The sequence below is a fragment of the Rhizopus delemar genome, genomic scaffold (genome assembly GCF_000149305.1).
Source record: "Rhizopus delemar RA 99-880 supercont3.7 genomic scaffold, whole genome shotgun sequence".
Classification (NCBI taxonomy): Eukaryota; Fungi; Mucoromycota; class Mucoromycetes; order Mucorales; family Rhizopodaceae; genus Rhizopus; species Rhizopus delemar.
In genome coordinates this window covers 2,486,091-2,503,068 of record NW_027137833.1, presented here as the reverse complement: position 1 = coordinate 2,503,068, position 16,978 = coordinate 2,486,091, and the positions used below count along the sequence as shown (strand labels likewise).

Genomic DNA, 16,978 nt, shown 5'->3' with positions numbered 1-16,978 from the left:
CCAGTATTCTTCAACATAATTAGAGATTTTTTAAGTGTTAAAACTTTTCAAGGATAGCAGATTTTTTTTTTTTTTTTTTTTTTTTTTTTTTTTAAGTTATAATGCTGATATGAAAAGAGCATAAAAAAAATACCCAATGTCAGGTATCAAAATTGGTAATTCTATAATGAAAAAGTTGTACAAACATATACCATAACCAGAGCAATTTTAAATGCTAATTATGTGGTCAGTTTTGGTTCTTTTAAAATGAGTTACAGAAAAAAGCTATCCTTTTAGCTATTACTATGAATAAAGGACAATTGCGGGTTGGTTCTTGGAGAAAAGATACGTCTTTGTTATCACTAACTATATTGAATCAAATCATAGTTAAAGTCGTATTATTTTAGTCACAGTAGAAATACTCGTGAAGATAGAATGTTCTATATTCTTTCACAAGTTGTGTCACTGACTATTGACGAGATATTGCACATATTCAATCTGATATAGAAAGAACATTTGTACCAAGAAAAGAAAGACCAGATAGCATCAATACTGATAAAGCAGTTTATGTAGCCACTAAAAACATAAATAATGTAAATTGTTTGATTTTTTAAAAAAGAATTAAAATACACCTTTGAAATAGCCTTTTAGGCGCGAATCCCTTTCTGACTTTACTCTCAATTATACTGTTGCTTGTTAGAATAGCTATTTCTCTGGTTATTCATGTTTTGATCAAGTTGGACCATACAAGTGTATCTATCTTATTTTAAGATTAAAAAGGCCCTTCTTACACTGCTAGAAAAAGTACATATTTCTAATAGTCTCGATTAAGAAGAAGTAATTGATTATCTGATATTGCCCTTTAAATTATTAAATAGGTTTCCTTTCTCTTGAAAAGTACAAGCACAATCCCGAGAGGTTGAATGACAGAAAGTTTAAATAGAATATATATACCAGTGCCATTTCATCCAACTAAGCTCCTGATAGACAATATCTTCTCTGTGGGAGGTATTTAAAAACTTTGTCAAAGTTTATTTCTGAGCCTGAATCAATTTATTTTTTTAAACTGCACGAATTTTTTCCCTGAAGATGTATGTCAGCTAAGCCTGGCAAATTTAATTTTTTGTGTAATTCTCTTTTCTTTTATTACAATACAATTAGAAATGTCTCTTGTCAACAGACCTAACAACGTTCTTGCTAACCAAAGATACTTTCAAGTAAATCCTTTTCTTATTCAGGAGAAAGAGAAGAAATCTGACTGATTGCCTTTTTTTTTGACGTTAGGCACCCTCCAACACACTCTTATTCCTTCGTGGTCCCAGAGATAAACTCTTTGTCTACTCTACTGCTGCCGTCCTCGGTGTTGGATTAGTCGGTGCCCTTTATGGTGCTGTTAATATGGCTCGTGTAAGCATTAAATAACTGCATTACAATAATGATCTAATTTTATTTATAGGGAAAGAAATAAGTTTCGAATTCAATTCAACATTCCAACATTAGAAACTAATAAAAGACGATCCTTTTTAATTCCATATTTTATATTTTTTGTAATTATCTATTACTGCAATGCTACATTTTGGTGTGCTTTCGTTCGATTATCATAAACGAATTGCCTGGGATTATGTTTATTACTGTCAAACATTATTTTCATTGAGGCCATTTTTAAATTGGATTTTTTAGACAAAGTTAGAAATCTTGATAGTTTTTTAGATTTACAATACAAAATTTATTAAGGTTATCAAAGTCTGCTCGAGCTTATCGTTTTTGTAAATAAAAAAAAAGCGATATTTTTTGCACGCGATTTTTATTTTTAAGCACGCTGGCGTACAACGAGATCCAAAAACTACGTAATATTTTAGCTCAAAAGACAAATTGCCCTTCTTTTTGTCTTACCTGCTCATAATTGATTTGGATCCAACCATCATGGTCATTATCAAACTGCTTAAATGAGTCTGTCAATGTCTTTACAGTAACACAGGCTTGAACAAAATTATCAAAAGTAACATCTCCTTTGCCTGTATTATTCATTGTTGCTATCATGTTAATAATGAAGGGTTAAAATCCCCCAGAACATATAATAAAAAAAAAAGATAAGGGACATACCAAAACGATCAAATTTTTGAATTAAAGTATGAACAAATCTTGGTGATACGTTAAATCCAAAGCTTCTTAAAGCATTTCCCATTTCAGATTCATTGATACTACCAGAACGGTCAACATCAAATGCTTGGAAACATCTCTTCCAATCCTCAATATATTTCCATAAACCAATAAATTCGTTATAATTAATGGTTCCACTGTTGTCTTTACAAATACACAATTGTTAAACACATGTGCCCTTTTTCTTTTTTTTATACTTTACCTGTGTCAAACATGTTGACCATAAGTCTAACAGTTTCAATGTTGAAAGGACTCCAATCTCCGTTAATTAATGCACGTTGAAGCTCATCAGCTGAAAGTTGTCCTGAGCCATCAGTGTCAACTGCCTTGAACCATGTCAATAATTGTTGATCAGCTGCTGAGGTTGGTGCTAACATAGAGTAGTGTAAGCAAGACAATCTAAATATTATTAACTTTTTTATATATACCATTTCCATAAGCTCCTTGCTGAGCATAACCCTGCTGAGCATAGCCTTGCTGTTGTTGACCATAGCCACCTGGATTACCGGCAGGGTTTTGAGCAGGAGTGCCTGGAGGAGGCTGTTGATAACCACTGTGACCATAGCCAGCGTTGTTGGCTGGTGGTGCTTGACCGTATTGTGGGGGAGGAGGCTGGTAAGACATTGTGAATAAACTAAAAAAAGAAAGGAAAAAAAAAGAAATTACGTGTTGTATACCAGTAACTTTCCCATGCGGAACCCAAATCTAATTTAGAATTCGAATTGAAGCTCAGAAAAGGAACTTCAGCAGTGTTATCGGATGAACTTTAGACGATTCCCTCTTTATTTTTGATGACTTTAGGTTTTTTTGTACGAGTTTAAGTTTTGTTTAAGACGAATATGATTTTTTTGAGACAGCTGTTATACTAGTCATAGTAATGACTGTAGAATGATGAAATCTTCAGGTCCCATCTACTCATGACAATAACTAAGGATTATAAGATAAGTATAGTATATAACTCAAAAAAAAAAAGTAAAAGCAAATAAAAAACAAGGCCAGTGTTTATTTTTTAACAACCTGCACGACATCCTCATCATGAACCAAATGGTTTATACCTACTCTTTGAGGATTATGCTTGGTGGATGTTCCCTGCAAATGAAAAAGAGGTTAGATTCTGTAGACCGCGTACTATCAAATATGTTTGCTTACCCAAACCAGAGCATATCTAAAGTTATCAGCCAGCGTTCTGTGGATAGCATGACAAACATGTTCAATAGTCGCACCATTTCTAACAATAAGACCGTCGCTAAAATCAGGGTATTCTCCTCTCTTTTTTGTATAAACACGCATCAAATTCAATTTTCTCCAAATAACTTCAACAAGGTAATCCAGATTGAGATCGTCTTCACAAGAAACAACAACTGTATCAGGCTCATGTGCCAGTCGATCAACTTCTTCTAAACTGATTTGATCAATCTTGTTGTAACACTATAGCATATATAATGAGTGAAAATGCTAAAGCCTTCCTTTCCTTGGTTTGTTTCTTACGTAAATACATCTGATATATCTTCTGTTGCCAAGGATTACATCAATAAATTGCTCAACAGTAATATCTTCTCGAATAACAATATCGGCATTAAATATTTCTAAAAGGCACGTAAATATCTATTGTTTCGCTAAAAATATGCATTTACTTACTGTAGTCGTGTAAAATATTTTGAACCATCTTTTGATCAATCTTTGTTAATTTCACTGTTGCATTGAAACTAATACCTCCTGCTTTTTTGATTTTGAAAGAAACATTTGGGAAACTTTGGTTTAATCTGATACCAACAGCTTCTAATTCTGCTTCAAGCAATGGTCTATTTTAACCTGTTAACTTAACTTTTTGTCTATGAAAGCTCAGTACCTTTGTTGTGCAGATTTTGTAGCATCCAACATCATCAAGACAACGTCCGCAGTTCGTGCAACAGCAATAACTTGACGACCTCGACCTTTACCTTGAGAAGCACCTTCAATAATACCAGGTAAATCAAGCAATTGAATATTAGCTCCTTTATAAGTGAACTTTCCCGGTACACATGTCAAAGTTGTGAATTCATATGCTGCAGCAATTGATTCGGCTGATGTCAATTTGGATAACAGTGTGGATTTACCAACGGAAGGGAAACCAATCATGACAACGCGCGCGTCGCCTGATTTCATAACATCGAAGCCTTCTCCCTATTAACGTATTTAACAAAGAAGCTTGTGGGATATCTCGATTGAATGAAAACCTTTTCAGACTTTGTCTTTGATCCTTCTATTAATTGTGCACGATATCTAGCTAACTTTCCCTTCAAAAGACCGAGATGGTATTCGGTGGCTAATTATGAAGAAGTAAGAAAATAAAATCTCGAAAGAATATTTTATTCTAACCTTTATTTTTTTGGGTTCTTTTGATTTCTTCTTCGATATCTTGAATCTTTTCTAGGATTCCCATTTTATTTTACTCTTGACACACAGAAAAAAAAAAAAAAAAGAAAGAAAAAAAAAAAAGTTTAACAACTGACATTAAAAGTCACGAATAGAGAAAAGTGCGACCTAACCCATAGAAACCATCAGGGAAAGAAGGGCTTTGTGTGTTCAGTTTTATTTTTATAACAATAGAGAATAGTTGCTTACAACTATTATTGAGGGACTGCCTTACATAAATTAATGCCTATCAAACGTATGCTTTAACAAACTGGCTCTACATCTTTCAATTTTCGTCCAGGCAACGCTGACAGAAATGCCTTCTCCCAATCACGAAACTCAAGCCATTTTAAAAGAATTTCACACACTTGTAATAGTCATTAATAAATAAAGAAATCAAAGAGTAATTCATATCATACCTTGATTGACTGTTAGCACTTTTCGAGTAGACAAGTTTAAATAGTCTTCGATTGGCAGCTTGGCTGTTTTGATTCCTTGTCTTGTTGCTTTATCTTGACATAGATTTTTGTGTCTGTTCTTGTCTACGATACCACCAATGATATAAGCCTTTCCTTCTTCGAGTTCTTGAATGACATTATCTGAATCAGCAGATAAATAAATCAAATCATTCTTTTCAAATTTATCCAAATAGGATTGTTCAGTAGTACTAACATGCTTTTCTCCCCAATTTTTCCAGCTTGGCCACTTTTCATTTAATACATCTTTAAATCCATCGTCCAACGAGACCAAAGAAAGCTTCGTTGATTTTGGTGCTGTCTTGTTTTTACCATATGAAATACCTAATTGTTTAACAAAGGACACTATTTCCTGTTAGCAATAAAAAAGAAGTTTTACTTCATTAGTTTTCTCTTTTCTTGATAAAAATAAAGTATTACTCTTTCTGTCATCAAATGGTTAAAACTACAATCGATGACGAGATTAATATTAGTTAATTCACTTGTTGCAGCTAGCTTTTTCTTTGTAGGAGACGCTTCCAATAAACCCTCTCTAATCTGCCTTTTACGTTCTTGCTTTCGTGCCTTTTCCTTTTGACGAAACAACGCGCGTTTTTCGTCCTTTTGTTCATTCCACTGCTCGTCTTTTAATAGGCGTTTTATTTTTTGCTTGGATAACCCTTCAAACTTGGGGTCTAAAATATCATATTTCACTCCTCTAAAGGTGCGTATGTTGTTATTCTCTGAAACTGTCATAGAACATTCTACAAAGCAGAATTAGGTTTCTCTTTTTGTGAATCCCTTGTTCCTTCTTACGAATTAAATGTTTAACACGTGATAAAAAGGGCCTAAAGGCAGACATGATCGGAAGAAAAAAAAGATTTTTTTTTTTTGCAGAAAACTTTTTTCCACATGTGTTATTTATCTACAGTTTTCAGTTAGATTTTCCTTCAATGAACTTTTAATCTAAAAAATGCTATATCCAGTTGAATGAGAAGATTTAAAAAGCTTAAAGTCGAGTTGTATAGATGGTTATTTGGAACATTGCCCGAAACAGACAAATGAACCTTAATGTCTGTGCAAGCTTATTTGAACTCCGTATAAGGTTGAGTGACTGTTATTTTTTGTGGTAAATCTGAAAAAAGAAAAAAGATCTTATTTACAACATTTATAGAAAAATGTCAAATCAACAAGAACCAACAGGGGCTTTAGATGCCGTCTTTGTTGAATCAGTAGAAATGCCTGAAGGATCTGTTCTTATTCAAGGACCGGATTTTAATAAAGAGTTATCTCTTTCTGATCTATTAGGTGCTTACAAGCAAATCGGATACCAAGGCAGCAGTTTGGGTGAAGCCATTGAAATTGTGAAAGAAATGGTAAACAGGAAGAGAGAGAGAGAGGATTTATATATATTATATACTAAGCAATACTTAGAGAAAATGGCGATTGAGCGATGAGCCCGTTGCAGCTGATGAGGTACAAGAATACCTTGATCCCGAAGTGCGCAAGAAAACCAAGTGTAAAATCTTTTTGGGCTACACTTCCAATCTTGTTTCATCCGGTTTGCGTGAAATCATTCGTTTCCTTGCTCAACATAAGATGGTCGATGTGATTGTTGCTACAGCCGGTGGGGTTGAAGAGGATTTTATAAAATGTTTAGCGCCAACCTACTTGGGTGATTTTTCATTGAACGGCAGTGACCTTCGTAAAAAGGGTTTGAACCGTATTGGTAATTTGTTGGTGCCCAACAACAACTATTGTAAATTTGAAGATTGGATTATTCCCATTTTTGATGCCATGTTGGAAGAACAAAAGAAAGACAACAAGATATGGACACCTTCGAGTATGATTGCTAGATTAGGCAAAGAAATCAACGATGAATCCAGTATTTATTATTGGACCTACAAGAACAATATCCCAGTTTATTGCCCCGCAATTACTGATGGCTCATTAGGAGACATGATCTATTTCCATTCTTATAAAAATCCTGGACTTATTGTAGATATCGCAGCTGACATTCGATCGATAAATAGCGAGGCAGTATTTGCAAAAAAGACAGGCATGATTATTTTGGGTGGTGGTGTCATAAAGCATCATATTTGTAATGCAAACTTGATGCGAAATGGTGCAGATTATGCAGTTTACATCAACACTGGCCAAGAATTTGATGGTAGTGATGCAGGTGCTCGTCCTGATGAAGCTGTTTCATGGGGTAAAATACGTGCCAACAGTCGATCTGTAAAAGTATATGCCGACGCTACTATTGTATTCCCACTTATTGTAGCAGATTCATTTGCTAAAGAACACCATGCCAAAAAGCAATAGATTTTTGTGTAATAAATACTCTGTACTTTATACTACTTTATTAAGCCATCTAATTAACAGCTATATTGCAGCTTATGATTTATCATCACTTGTTGAATAGTAAAATTTTAGAAAACAAGCTATTTTTAGTTATCATTTCTCTTTACTGAATTGTATAAAATTCATTTTACAATACGCTTCTAGTATTAAGATAGTTGTACACCGACTAGCAGAATCTATAAAGTATAGACTTTATATAGTAATATGGATCTTTCTTTTTAGTCGTTTCAAACTTCTCCTTTATTATATCCCGAGTTGTATGTTAATGTGTTAAAGATCTAGTTACACTGTCGTAAACAATAAAATTCCAAGGTTTACTTCAAGCCATTTCATTGTTAACAAACCATCCTCACAAAAAAAACAAACAAGAAACACCTTTCCTTCTTTATAAAAGAAAGAGAAATAAAATTGTTTGTTTTATGAATTAATATAAAAATTAAAGAGGCAAAAAATAAATCACATAATTTGTTTTTTTGTTTTACAACGACAGCGTAATTGTTACTGCTACACCCACCAAAGCAACTAAAAACCTAGGTACTTGAATAGAATAAGAAGCACCTTGAGCAAAGATAGATCCAGAGGGATGAGGCCGTCCAGGTACACTTGGACTCGTGGCCTTGGCCCCAATCGATGTAGGACTTGCAGCTGGTCGAATTTCGATAGGAATTAATAGTTTTGTATTGGTTGATTTATCAAAAAAGATGACACGATAATTGCCTGGTTTAACAGAAAAAGAAATCAGGAAATTAATAGAGTGTTCATAAAAGGTCAAGTTTCCTTCGCGTTTGATAAATGCATCTGTTTTTGATACATCAGCTGAAGTTGCAATAGGGAGTGTGGTTATGTTAGTTCCTTGTGGTATAACTCCCTGGGGTGCGGCTTCTAAATCAATTTCAAGATTCAGAGCTATCCATAAAAAAAAGATAAGTGAATTCATCGAAAAACAGGTTTTTTTTTCTTTTTACCTGAAGTATCTACATCTGAGAAAAGACGATATGTACAAGGTAGAATTTGTCCTATAACATAGGGTCCATTAGTCACTGGACTTGTTACATTGTAATTTCTGGTGGGTGCAGTCAGTTGTGCTGAAGCTATTGTTGCCGCATAAATAAACGTAGCAAGGCAAGTTAGTTTCATTTGAAAATTATATAAAGAAAAAAAAAGAGATAAATAATAAAAGAAAGAGAATTGCAGACAAAGAAATATTTGTAAGAAGAAAAAGAAGAAAGGGGTGCAAAGAGCCTTAGGAGTTAATCTTGTCTTTCTTCTTCTCGATAGGAGAAACATACTGAAGGGATAATCCTTCGTAAAATATAGAAAAAGACAACGAGAAAATAAAAAGGGTAGAAACAACCTCCCTCCCTTACATTCAAAGAGATTTGCACTTGTCTGTAAAAAATATAAAGTCAAATTATAAGAAATAATATGAGAATAAAACTTTATTTTAAAAGGGGTTATAGACTAAGGTAAATAAGAAAACAAAAAAACCAATAATATTTCCAGATACTTGAATACGGTCGGATGAGCTAATCGTGCTTGGACCTGCATAGGGTCTTGCAGGCGATGAAGAAGCTGCAGAAGGCAAAGATGAAACTCCAGAAGGTGGGCTTGAAACGACTATTAAAAAGATTATTATTATTTTAGATAACAGAATAAGGAGATTCTCTCTCTTTTTTTTTTTTACTGCTAGAAGACAAAGTAACTGAGCTTAACGAAGAAGGTTGTGCAGAACTATTACCGGGTAGGATTGACGACGTGCCTGCATCACTGGGCAATGCAGTAAGGACAGAATTAGCGGAAGTTGGAGTAGCAGCAGAGACTGTATTGGATGTGCCAGATGAAGCAGCAGCGGAAACATCCGAAGCAGAAGGTTCTTTGTGCGAGCTGCTAGTAGCATTTGTAATTGTAGCAGAAGATTCGGCTAATATTTCGTTGTTATTACAAACCCTTTTTTTTTTTCGTTTATTTACTGTCTTTTGCATTTGTAACATTGCGAGACATGATTGTTAGGATAACAAGAGTCAAAATGATAGACTGCGTTTTCATTTTGATTAAAATGATGAAAGAAGAAAAAAGAAAGGGAAAAGGGAAACAAGACAAAGTCCCTTTTTATAGGTTGTAGAAAGGTTTACCATTTTTTTAGGCGTTAATGAAAAAAATCGCACGAATTAGCACTTTTCTTTAATCTTACTATCTTGCTTTTTCTCGCATGGGCCTTTTAAGTAGGGTTAGAGTGTCATCATACTAAGGATCTCCTTTTTTTGTCATCATCATTGACCTTCATGGATGGTCAACTAGGGATATATCCTTTTTCATAAAACAACTACTTTCCAGAAGTCTCGAATGTTGCAAAAGAATCAGGTATTCTATTCAGATTGGGACAATCTCCCTCTTTTTTTTTTGGATGCCCTTCTACTCCTTTCTGGTACATCAAGAGGCTTTTTTTTTTTCTTGACAAAAAGGAGTCAAGTAGCAAGGAGACAACAAAATTCCCAGATCAATGGCTATGTTTTACAACACAAATAAGTAACATGCCATGTGGGATTTCTCCTTTGACAGTGCTCTTAATGCAGGGAGACGCGAGGATATAACAAGATTTTAAATATGAGCCTGATTTATACAATACATGCTTTATTCTAAACTTTCTTTAGAAACAACATTCAAAGTTGATTGTCATCAAAGGGCTTTTTAATACAACAGTGAGGTTTCAATAAGTGATGAAAGTTTGTTTTTTATCAAATTATTTGTTAAAGAACTACTTCAAGCATCTTTGTTAGTTACACCCACTTTTTCGCAATAAAAAATGCATATAAAACAAGACAGAAATTAAGAGTGTGTATAAAACATATATATTTTATTAATGAAAATAACAAGCAAAATACACTAATGAAAAGCAAGTTAATAAAAAGCGAACTTATATAAATTGTATTAAAAAACTGTTTGTTTCAGTTAGCAAATCAGAAGTGTTAAGCATCACCGGGAGTATTCTCCCATCAATCAAAAGGTTCATCTTTACAAACAGTCTTTTATTCCCTTTATTTAAATGGTCCTCTTACCTTTACAAAATAGTTCGTCAAAAACAAAAGAAAAAAAAAAAAAAGAAAAGTGGCTTGCTAAAGGACCTTTTAAAATATTTCATACGCGCGCCGTTTAAACAAAAAAGCCTTTCTCTCAAAATCTTTCACCGCTTATCCTTCCTCCATCTGTGTAACGAATGTAAAGATTAAAAAAAAATTTCACCATTTCATCCTATTGTCAATACAAGTTTGATTTTCGTCTTGATTCAATCATCAAAAGGGGATTTCTTTAATAAATCAATAAAATAAATTAAAAGGAATTAAATAGGTCTTTTGTTCATTTGAAAGTAGCCCATTCATTTTCTATTCCTTCGATTCTGTAATGCTTAAAATAAATCAATTTTATTTACTAACGACACATATCCACAACACCATTTATTTTTAAATAAATATTCACAGCACCAGGCCCCGAATTTTGCTTTATTATTGCATATAGAAAAAAAAAATTATAATACATTAACAGGAAAACCATAATCTGGCATTTTCTTTTTAGGCATTGGATTTGATTTTAAAGGAGGTGTGTAAGGACCAAATCTTGAGTCAGAAGGAGTGGGCGGTAAGGAGGGTTGTGCAGCCAATCGGCGAAGACCATTGAATGAATAAGAAGAACTAGGTGGAGATGCAGGATAGGATTCATCACCAGAGACATGGTAATTATTTTGATGAGGTGTCATGGGTGCTGAAACAGGAACTCCTGAAGGAGACCAGTCTTCATAAGATGATGTATGCGGTAGTGGGGGTGTCAAGAGTTGTTGTTGCAGCTGTTGTTCCTTCTGTTGGAGCAACATACGCTTGGTGTTCAACATCACTCTGAGTGCTCTAATTTGAAGCGCATTTTGGAATGTCAAGGTAGCTGTCTCATAGACCATACTTGCTGTAGAAATCGTTAATAGTTGATGTAAAGCAAATGTGGCCAACTGTTTTAATCGTCCCAAACTGTACATGTCTGCCAAGATCAAAAGACGAGAGAGGATATGAGGTTGATGTTGTTGAGCGGTCATTAAATGATCGGTATAAAGGAATTGCAGAAAGGCAACCGTGACCGTGTATGTCTCGGGAAAGTAGAGTAGCTGCTTGTCTTGACTGTCTTGTTTTTCTTGAAGCAATTGAGCAAAATCCGGCCAGCGTTCTGCTAAGACAGTCGAATTGGCAGCAATCGATTGTTTGTCTGATGTCCAGATGGTCAAATCGGACATTCCCGATTCGTTCATCAAGATCAATCCTAATTCCTGTGCAGCGAGTGAACAAGTCGCTCTGGGTAATTCAAAGATACCAAACGCCTCCAAATCAATGATGGTAATATGTTCAAAGTTGAGACGTCGGTAGCTGTAATCGTCTTTCAAATCCCGCTGTCGATGACCCAGGACATAATATTTCTGGCCAGAGAGCACACCGCGGTTCCAAGAGCCCTGAGCCATCACTTTACCGGCATCCACGTGTGTCCAGGTGAGGTTAGTCAGATTCAAAGCCCAGACATGATAGCCACATTGAGCGTTACTGAGTAGTGTGCCAGACACGAGAAAGTATTGTCCAATCAATTGACCTGTAGGGAAACGGAGACCAGGAGGAAGAAAAGAGCCTGTGGGTTCATGGGAATGGAACTCGACACCAGCTGAAGAGGAGGATTGAAGGGGCCAGAAGCTTTGTAGTTCTCGAGTGATGTCGTTAAAGTTATAATTTGAGTACACACATACTGGTGATTGTTCCTCCTTTGCTTGTTTCCAAAAGGGCTTTGCCATCTTGCCATAATACGAAGAAATGTTCCTCATCGTGGGACCAAAGGCAACTGCACGGTATGCATCAAAAGTGCCTTGAACAGGTTCACCGTGGATCCATGAGGACTGAGTTAAATCAAAGACGTTCATTTCATGAATATGTTGATTCGATACATCTTGTCCACCCATCACCAAAAATTTATCGTCGTCCCAAATAGTAGCCAGATGAGCATATCTTGCCTGAGGTGTAAAGATACTAGGCGCAACATGAATCTCTTTCCAGGACATGGTTTCGATATCAAACATGGAGATATCGTCTGTCGCATACAATTTTTCTTCATTTTGAGGTTGCTTGCGTCGAGTGATGGGTGACACATTCGACATGCCTCCAAAAACAACAATATATCGATCCTTGTAAGCCGTTGCTGAGTGAAAATAGCGTGATGAAGGAGGACTAGCGGAATCGGGAGGTGCGATGTGTCGTATCCAAACTAGAGTAGGAAGGTGAAGGATATAGAGATGGTTCGTCATTTGCCGTGTAGCAGCCACTCGGCCACCAAAGACATAAAGATGATCTCCAATGACTGTCGTTGAAGCACCTACAAGGGCAGGTGGAACATCCCCTTTTGTATTTTTTGTCTCTGAAGTAAGATCTGTAATAGATTGTTTTAGTTGTCCTGAATTTGTCAAGGAAACCATAATATAAAAAGCAAAAAGGTGAAGGGAAAAGGAAGGAAGAGAAAAAAAAAATGGTAAAAACTGATGAGTAGATAGCAATAAAAAAAAAAGAATGGTTGTACAGTTACACAATAGGGTGCTCTGTAACTAAAAAAGGAACGAACAAAGCGGTTTAGCTCAAATAGGGTATAGACTGTACCTGAAACAAAGTTACTCAAAGTATGCATCCATTAGAATCACAAGTAATTTTCTTTCTTTTTTTCCAGAGAAAATGAAATGCTTATTTATGAAGAATAAAGAATGTTAACATACAATTGATTGATATGGATTTTATACAACAAAGCGAGGGTCTCGAAGACTCAATTGATACGAAGCATAGGTGTCATTGTTAATCCAATTGAAGACTAATCCAAAAAAAGAAATCAAATCAAGTCTAAAGTTTGGACTAAAAGGGCTTTTGTTTCCTTTTATTTTTATTCTGTGATTGGTGGTGCAATACAATTGGAGATAATCTCGACTGATGTAATGCTGCAGGTGGTATGTGCGATAATTATAGAAGTATTCGCCTCTCGAAAAAAAAAAAGCAAGCACATTGGTTTCCTAAAATAAAGACACGGTCTTATCACACCATATTCAAATAGAGTGAAAATAACCTGCTTTGAACGAAAAGATATGCATTGATGTCTTACTTAATAAAGCCTTGTAATATGGGAGTTGTAATACAAAAGAAGAACAGATATTTATACATTTTTAAAAAACTAAAAGCAAGAGATGTATTTCCAATAAAGGAATCAAATATAAATGCTGTCTATTTATATTGTTTATACGGTGAAATATACTTTATGAAAGATAATGTTCAAGAATTATTAAAACCAAACCATTAACTTTACACAAACCAATAAAAAGAGAATTCAAAGTTTTTTAGTGGACACTTTTCATGAAACCTGAATTCAATTGAGAATAAAACGATGTTCAAAAAAAACGTTTCATGTTCAAAAGATGCTTTCATCACCTTTTTTTTTTTCCTGCAATCGAAACTACATGAAGTAAAATAAATGCTGCTAGGAAGCCCAGAGAAGAGCAATGGATATTCTATCTTCGTATTTGATGGAGTAAGTATTTGTTTTCTAGTGTTTTGAACCTTTTCATATTAACGGCTGGAACAGTCATTCAAAGAGATCAAGAAAGACATTATTGCTATCTGAAAGCAATCGGAAATACTAAAGCCGTTTACCAAAAAAAAAAGGATATAACGTACCGAGAGACTCATTTGCATCAACAAGTAATGCTTCTTATGACTATGCACTAGATGTTGTTTTTTAGCATCATTAAACAAATCACTTTCTAGATATATTAAAAGTTGGTATACCAACTGAATCGCACTTCTTGTTGAATAATGATAAAACCACTTCTCGGCGTTTATTGTGCTAGTAAAAAAGCATATATAGGTTAAAGAGTGTTCAAAGTGGACCATAGATGACTGGAACAAGGTGATATGGTCTGATCAGTCTCGTTTCCAACTTCTTAGCAACGGTGGCTGAGATATTATGTTTTGCGCAAAAGAAGAAAGGTGTCTTAACATGTGGCAATTACAACAAAGTTTGCAGTCTTACTTGTCTGGAAGCGTTTTACTGTCAAAAGAATTGGTCCTTTAAAGGATCTAGACAGTACATTAAACGAGGAAAAATAGATCAATATTCTAAGCCGAGAAATATATTTTTGATTAAAAACAGTATACTCAATGGCTATGTTTTGAAGAAGTTATTGTTCTATTCCATAATGGCTTTTGCATACGATGGTGGAAGTAACAGGCTAATGACAGCATCTATTTAGACATAATCATCACAAAGCTTATACTTAAATCTAAGGAGATCTTTTACTGTACTTTGGGATAACACATGTATTTTAAGAAGGACATGTTAATATAGAATGACTTGATTCATGTATTGAAAGGGACTGACAATGTATTTTTGCTCAAAGACTGAAAAAACCAGTCAATTGCATGCCGAAAAGACATAGAGAAGCCTTAAGAGCATATAATTACCTCAGTTGCTACTGAATTGAAAGCCACTTTCTTACTCTATCTGTGTTTGTCAGCTATGCACCATGTTGGCATATTCTTAATTATCATTATCTTTGCTTAGTTGATGATGTTTATCGGACTTTCACGATCTTGGGTTCAGACTTTTTAGTACCAACGTATTTGTTTAGATTATTATTGGCTAAATGAATTTGTGAGTGAACTGAGTTTGCTAAAGACTGGCTTTTTTTTCTTAAATCTTTGTTTGCCAGCGTGTACGTGTTAATAGTATAAAATGGTATTGCAACATTTAAAAAAAAGAATATACAATGCAATAAAGCTAATAAACAAATATGACAATTACTTTGATAGCCTACTACTTATATCCCTACTATTGTGAATGACGAAGGTACAGCCTTTTGCTTTTTTTTGTTTTTTTGAAACAGTAAAAATTAACGCCTTGATTAGCTCATGCTGACGGCATTTGGGATGTCGCTTGGTCAAATCACACCAATCTTGTAATCTCGGGTTCAGAAGACAACAAGATCAAATGTTGGTATGAAAAAGACAATCTCAGCATGTACACGTGTATTAAATTAATGTTAAAAATAGGGATGGCGCCTTGGGTGAATTGAAATTCGAACTTGAAGGACACACCATGGGAATTATTTCTGTGGACGTCAGTAGTGATGGAACACGTAAATTCTATTTATGCTGTGCTTATACTTTAATATATTAAAATATTTTTTTAGGTCTTGTTTCTACTTCAGTTGATTCAAATATTCGTATTTGGGATCTTGAACGTGGAAAACTAATTCGATCCATTGTAGCTGCCCCTGTTGAAGCATGGAAAGCAAAGTTTACTCCAGATGGTCAATACATTGCAACAGGATCCCACAATGGTGATATCCATATTTATAGTGTTGAGACGGGCGAGAAAGTGAAGAGTTTGGCAACCAAAAACAAATTCTTAATGTCTATTGCTTATGTAAATTATATTGACACGCGTAAATTGCTCGAATTGTATGGTAACTAAATGTGTTTATTTAGAGTCCTGATGGCAAATATTTGGCCGGAGGAGCAGAGGATGGTGCCATCTATGTATTTAATACAGAGACAGATCAATTAGCTCATACATTATCTGGTAAGAGAAAGAAAAAGGGGAACAACAAAGAATAGAAAGAATTTTATTTATAAACCAAGTATAAATAGGACACGCCATGACCGTTCGCTCACTTTCGTTTGCCAATGATAGTAAAACATTAATTAGTGGAAGTGATGATAAATGCATTCATGTTTACGATGTTGAGCATGGCCAGTTGGCTTCTTCATTAACTGGACATTCAGATTGGGTCTTATGCGTCGCAGCAAATCCAGATATCAGTAAACAACAAATAGCAAGTTGCAGTTCTGATAAAAAGGTGAAAATATGGGATCTTGCTCTAAGATCAGTTATGGAAACACATGAAATCCATTCAGATCAGGTAAGTGTCTTCTTTCCTTTGGATTACTTCGTATTGACGCATATACAAAGGTTTGGGGAATAGCTTGGAATGCAGAGGGTACCAAGTTGGTGTCTGGGTCAGACGATAAATCATTAAAGTGGTTTGCAAGCAGTGGGTCGTCCTAAACAATATTTTTTTTTCGCGTATCTCTGAAATCTAAATTTTGATAATAAAGTGATTTCATGATAATGATTATTATTAGAGGGAAAAAGAGAGAATTGAAATAGGAGAGGATGAGTCAAAATATAGTTTACATAAAATTTCTCTTTTTTGTGTTAAATATAATCTAATAGCAGGGGTTTTCTTAGTTTACGTTTATATCAAAGTTATCAAGCATACACTTTTTTATGATTTTTCATACTTTAATCCCTTTTAGTATTCTATTGTTTGAAAGGAGAGAAAAAACAGCTGAGGGTACGGTGCACACGAGATCTTACGATAATTTTCCTGCCCAACAGGAAAGAAGTAATTGATCTTGATTGACGCTCGGAGTTTGCACGTTCGGAGTTTGCACTTCACATTGAGTTATACTCTTACTTATTTTGAAGGAAGGGACGAGAAAAGATGTAAATATAATAATAACAGTAGTAAATAGTATGCGCATCAAGAACAGCTACCAACAAAAGAGAGA

General features: G+C 34.7%; 9 protein-coding genes across 9 annotated transcripts; 3 read left to right on the top strand and 6 right to left on the bottom strand.

The window, feature by feature from the left end:
• Positions 1-1,142: 1,142 nt before the first annotated feature.
• Positions 1,143-1,447, top strand: RO3G_10165 (uncharacterized protein; the record flags this gene model as incomplete). Its single annotated transcript, XM_067664750.1, has 3 exons — positions 1,143-1,196; positions 1,264-1,386; positions 1,436-1,447. The coding sequence occupies 3 exons, from the start codon at positions 1,143-1,145 to the stop codon at positions 1,445-1,447; spliced, it is 189 nt and encodes a 62-aa protein (XP_067520851.1).
• A 342-nt stretch (positions 1,448-1,789) lies between these two features.
• On the bottom strand, positions 1,790-2,363 carry RO3G_10164 (uncharacterized protein; the record flags this gene model as incomplete). The annotated part of the gene is made up of 4 exons (XM_067664749.1): positions 1,790-1,822; positions 1,873-2,012; positions 2,083-2,283; positions 2,342-2,363. The coding sequence occupies 4 exons, from the start codon at positions 2,361-2,363 to the stop codon at positions 1,790-1,792; spliced, it is 396 nt and encodes a 131-aa protein (XP_067520850.1).
• A 641-nt stretch (positions 2,364-3,004) lies between these two features.
• RO3G_10163 (developmentally-regulated GTP-binding protein 2) lies at positions 3,005-4,561 on the bottom strand (the record flags this gene model as incomplete). Its single annotated transcript, XM_067664748.1, has 8 exons — positions 3,005-3,066; positions 3,195-3,228; positions 3,289-3,567; positions 3,628-3,725; positions 3,778-3,941; positions 3,989-4,302; positions 4,356-4,444; positions 4,498-4,561. 8 exons carry the CDS (start codon positions 4,559-4,561, stop codon positions 3,005-3,007), a joined length of 1,104 nt encoding a protein of 367 aa, XP_067520849.1.
• Positions 4,562-4,941: 380 nt separating this feature from the next.
• Positions 4,942-5,441, bottom strand: RO3G_10162 (tRNA (guanine-N1)-methyltransferase; the record flags this gene model as incomplete). The annotated part of the gene is made up of 2 exons (XM_067664747.1): positions 4,942-5,361; positions 5,430-5,441. The coding sequence occupies 2 exons, from the start codon at positions 5,439-5,441 to the stop codon at positions 4,942-4,944; spliced, it is 432 nt and encodes a 143-aa protein (XP_067520848.1).
• Positions 5,442-6,166: 725 nt separating this feature from the next.
• On the top strand, positions 6,167-7,313 carry RO3G_10161 (deoxyhypusine synthase; the record flags this gene model as incomplete). The annotated part of the gene is made up of 2 exons (XM_067664746.1): positions 6,167-6,364; positions 6,423-7,313. The coding sequence occupies 2 exons, from the start codon at positions 6,167-6,169 to the stop codon at positions 7,311-7,313; spliced, it is 1,089 nt and encodes a 362-aa protein (XP_067520847.1).
• A 517-nt stretch (positions 7,314-7,830) lies between these two features.
• RO3G_10160 (uncharacterized protein) lies at positions 7,831-8,489 on the bottom strand (the record flags this gene model as incomplete). The annotated part of the gene is made up of 2 exons (XM_067664745.1): positions 7,831-8,258; positions 8,318-8,489. The coding sequence occupies 2 exons, from the start codon at positions 8,487-8,489 to the stop codon at positions 7,831-7,833; spliced, it is 600 nt and encodes a 199-aa protein (XP_067520846.1).
• Positions 8,490-8,796: 307 nt separating this feature from the next.
• Positions 8,797-9,353, bottom strand: RO3G_10159 (uncharacterized protein; the record flags this gene model as incomplete). The annotated part of the gene is made up of 3 exons (XM_067664744.1): positions 8,797-8,969; positions 9,037-9,273; positions 9,323-9,353. The coding sequence occupies 3 exons, from the start codon at positions 9,351-9,353 to the stop codon at positions 8,797-8,799; spliced, it is 441 nt and encodes a 146-aa protein (XP_067520845.1).
• Positions 9,354-10,875: 1,522 nt separating this feature from the next.
• On the bottom strand, positions 10,876-12,843 carry RO3G_10158 (uncharacterized protein; the record flags this gene model as incomplete). Its single annotated transcript, XM_067664743.1, has 1 exon — positions 10,876-12,843. One exon carries the CDS (start codon positions 12,841-12,843, stop codon positions 10,876-10,878), a length of 1,968 nt encoding a protein of 655 aa, XP_067520844.1.
• A 2,294-nt stretch (positions 12,844-15,137) lies between these two features.
• On the top strand, positions 15,138-16,472 carry RO3G_10157 (uncharacterized protein; the record flags this gene model as incomplete). The annotated part of the gene is made up of 8 exons (XM_067664742.1): positions 15,138-15,140; positions 15,215-15,251; positions 15,311-15,398; positions 15,455-15,540; positions 15,595-15,830; positions 15,893-15,986; positions 16,055-16,326; positions 16,377-16,472. 8 exons carry the CDS (start codon positions 15,138-15,140, stop codon positions 16,470-16,472), a joined length of 912 nt encoding a protein of 303 aa, XP_067520843.1.
• Between the last annotated feature and the right edge of the window lie 506 nt (positions 16,473-16,978).